The sequence below is a fragment of the Chondrus crispus genome, genomic scaffold, assembly GCF_000350225.1.
Source record: "Chondrus crispus Stackhouse genomic scaffold, scaffold_309, whole genome shotgun sequence".
Taxonomy (NCBI): domain Eukaryota; phylum Rhodophyta; class Florideophyceae; order Gigartinales; family Gigartinaceae; genus Chondrus; species Chondrus crispus.
The window spans coordinates 86,338-88,375 of record NW_005179201.1 but is presented as its reverse complement, the minus strand read 5'-3'; the positions used below and the strand labels follow the sequence as shown (position 1 = coordinate 88,375).

The following is a 2,038-nucleotide window of genomic DNA, read 5'->3' as shown; positions in this document are numbered from 1 at the left end:
GCGCCCGCGCCCGCGCCCGCGCCCGCTCCCGCCGCGCCCGCCGCGCCCGCCGCGCCCTCCCCCGCGCCGGTGCCGCTGAGCGCGGGCGACGTGACGGACGCGGCGTCCAAGCTATCGCAGGCGCCGATGTTTTCGCGCGTGTCCGCTTCGGAGCTGCGCGCGCTGGCGGGCCACATGCACAAGCTGACCTTCTCGCGCGGGGACGTGATCATCGCGCAGAGCGAGGGGGCGGACCGGCTGCTGCTGCTGGCGGACGGCTACGCGCGCCGCCTGCGCCGCGGCCGCGACGGCGTGGAGCGCTACGTCGAGACGCAGGCGTGCGGCGCCACGCTCAGCGCCCTGCACGTCACGGCCGGCGACCCGATCTACGCCACGGCCAAGTGCGTCACCCAGACGTGCGCCGCGTACGCCATGAGCACGCACACCTTCCGCCAGCAGCTGCGCGAACGCCCGCACCTCGCCACACAGGTCATCGAGGGCCTCTCCGAGGACCTCCGCATCAAGGGCAGCTCGTTTCGCACCCCACTCCTCGCACAGCGCGCTAACGACGTCAATTTTGCAGCTGTCTGCGTCGCAGCCACCGTCGAGTCGTACTACCGCTCCGCCCTCAACTCCGTGCTCAACCACCGCCTCAGCGGCCTCTCGTCCCCGCTGTTTCCCAACATGCACGTCCAGGTTCCGGCCCGCGTCGCCTACATTGCCGGCTTTAAGGGGCTCAGAGCACTGTTCGATCGAGAGATTGACCCGGACAAATGGGACACCCATCCCACCCGTGTCGCCGTCCGCGTCACTAATATGGTCGCCCCCGGAATCGTCATGACCCCCATCTCCAGCCTGCTCGAGGCGTGCAACGTCGGGCATGCCAACCCGGAGCCCCTCATGTATCGCGCCACGAGGGGCCTGCTGCCGAGGGGGGGAAGAGAGGTCATCTTCGGCATCGGCCTCAACCAGCTGAGCGACTTTTTTGAGGAGCGCTACCGCAACGTCGCCAATGCCGTCGTTGCGGGCACGGCGGGCTCTCTGAGCGCCGGCGTCGTCGCAGGCTATTTCTCCCATGTCCCTCATAACTTGAGCACGTACAAGCTAATGAACCCTAACAAGCCCTACCCGGAGCTGTTCCGCATGTTTGTGGACAAGTCGGTGCCCGAAAAAATCATCCCCAACGCCCTGCCGAAATCGATGCTTCCCTACGTCAAGGCAACGCTCGCTTGTCTCATTCCGCGCGGCGTCGGCGTGCGAACAGTCCAGATATGCGGCTCGTTTGCCCTACTCAATGGCATCATCCAGATGATCGAAAAGGACAACAGAAGACGCGCGGGAGGCGGACAACCCGTTTCCAGGGGAGAAGAACAGCCCGAGCCCGAGGCCGCGCCTGCATAGCACACACACACACACACACACACACACACACACACACACACACACACACACACACACACACACACACACACACACACACACACACACACACACACACACACACACACACACACACACACACACACACACAGCCATAGAATAGAGGCAAATAGAGGCACAAGCTAAAACTATTTAACTCGCGGTCATCAAATTGTTTTGGCAGTGTTCTCGGAAAGGCCTCACGTCAAGCCCCTCGTCGGGTTCCGGGTCGTCAACCCACATCCCAACCCTGCGCCTCTGGCAGATCAGTCGCACCCGCGCAGCGCGACGCTGGCATGGTCACGCTTTGCACTCGCGTCGCGTGCCGACTCTGGTGAGTGGAGGCGACATGGGCGTGGAGGGGCCGGTGGAGGGGCCGGTGGAGAGCAGATCGTAATCATGCGAGTGCCGTGCATCTTGCTTGCTCCAGCAATGCCGAGAACAAGCCACCGTGTCCGCCGCCCAATCAGAGGCGTGCCATTTCCGCGGCCGGAGATCATACCTCGCACGTGCGCCGCGCCCATTGGCCCCCCAACACCGACATGTGAGCCGCAGGTCACCGGCGGCGCGCGGGACACCTCCCCGACCACAGACCCACATTCTACATAGCCGCCCCCCCTTTCCTCCACACTCCCTCCCC

At 64.7% G+C, this 2,038-nt stretch overlaps 1 protein-coding gene across 1 annotated transcript; it reads left to right on the top strand.

The window, feature by feature from the left end:
- The first annotated feature begins 126 nt into the window (after positions 1–126).
- CHC_T00005708001 (hypothetical protein) lies at positions 127–1,380 on the top strand. The gene has a single exon (XM_005717375.1). The coding sequence runs from the start codon at positions 127–129 to the stop codon at positions 1,378–1,380; it is 1,254 nt and encodes a 417-aa protein (XP_005717432.1).
- The last annotated feature ends 658 nt before the right edge of the window (positions 1,381–2,038 follow it).

Excerpts from the sequence above, each read along its gene's own strand:
- CHC_T00005708001 (XM_005717375.1), top strand. The coding sequence starts at position 127 with ATGTTTTCGCGCGTGTCCGCTTCGGAGCTGCGCGCGCTGGCGGGCCAC.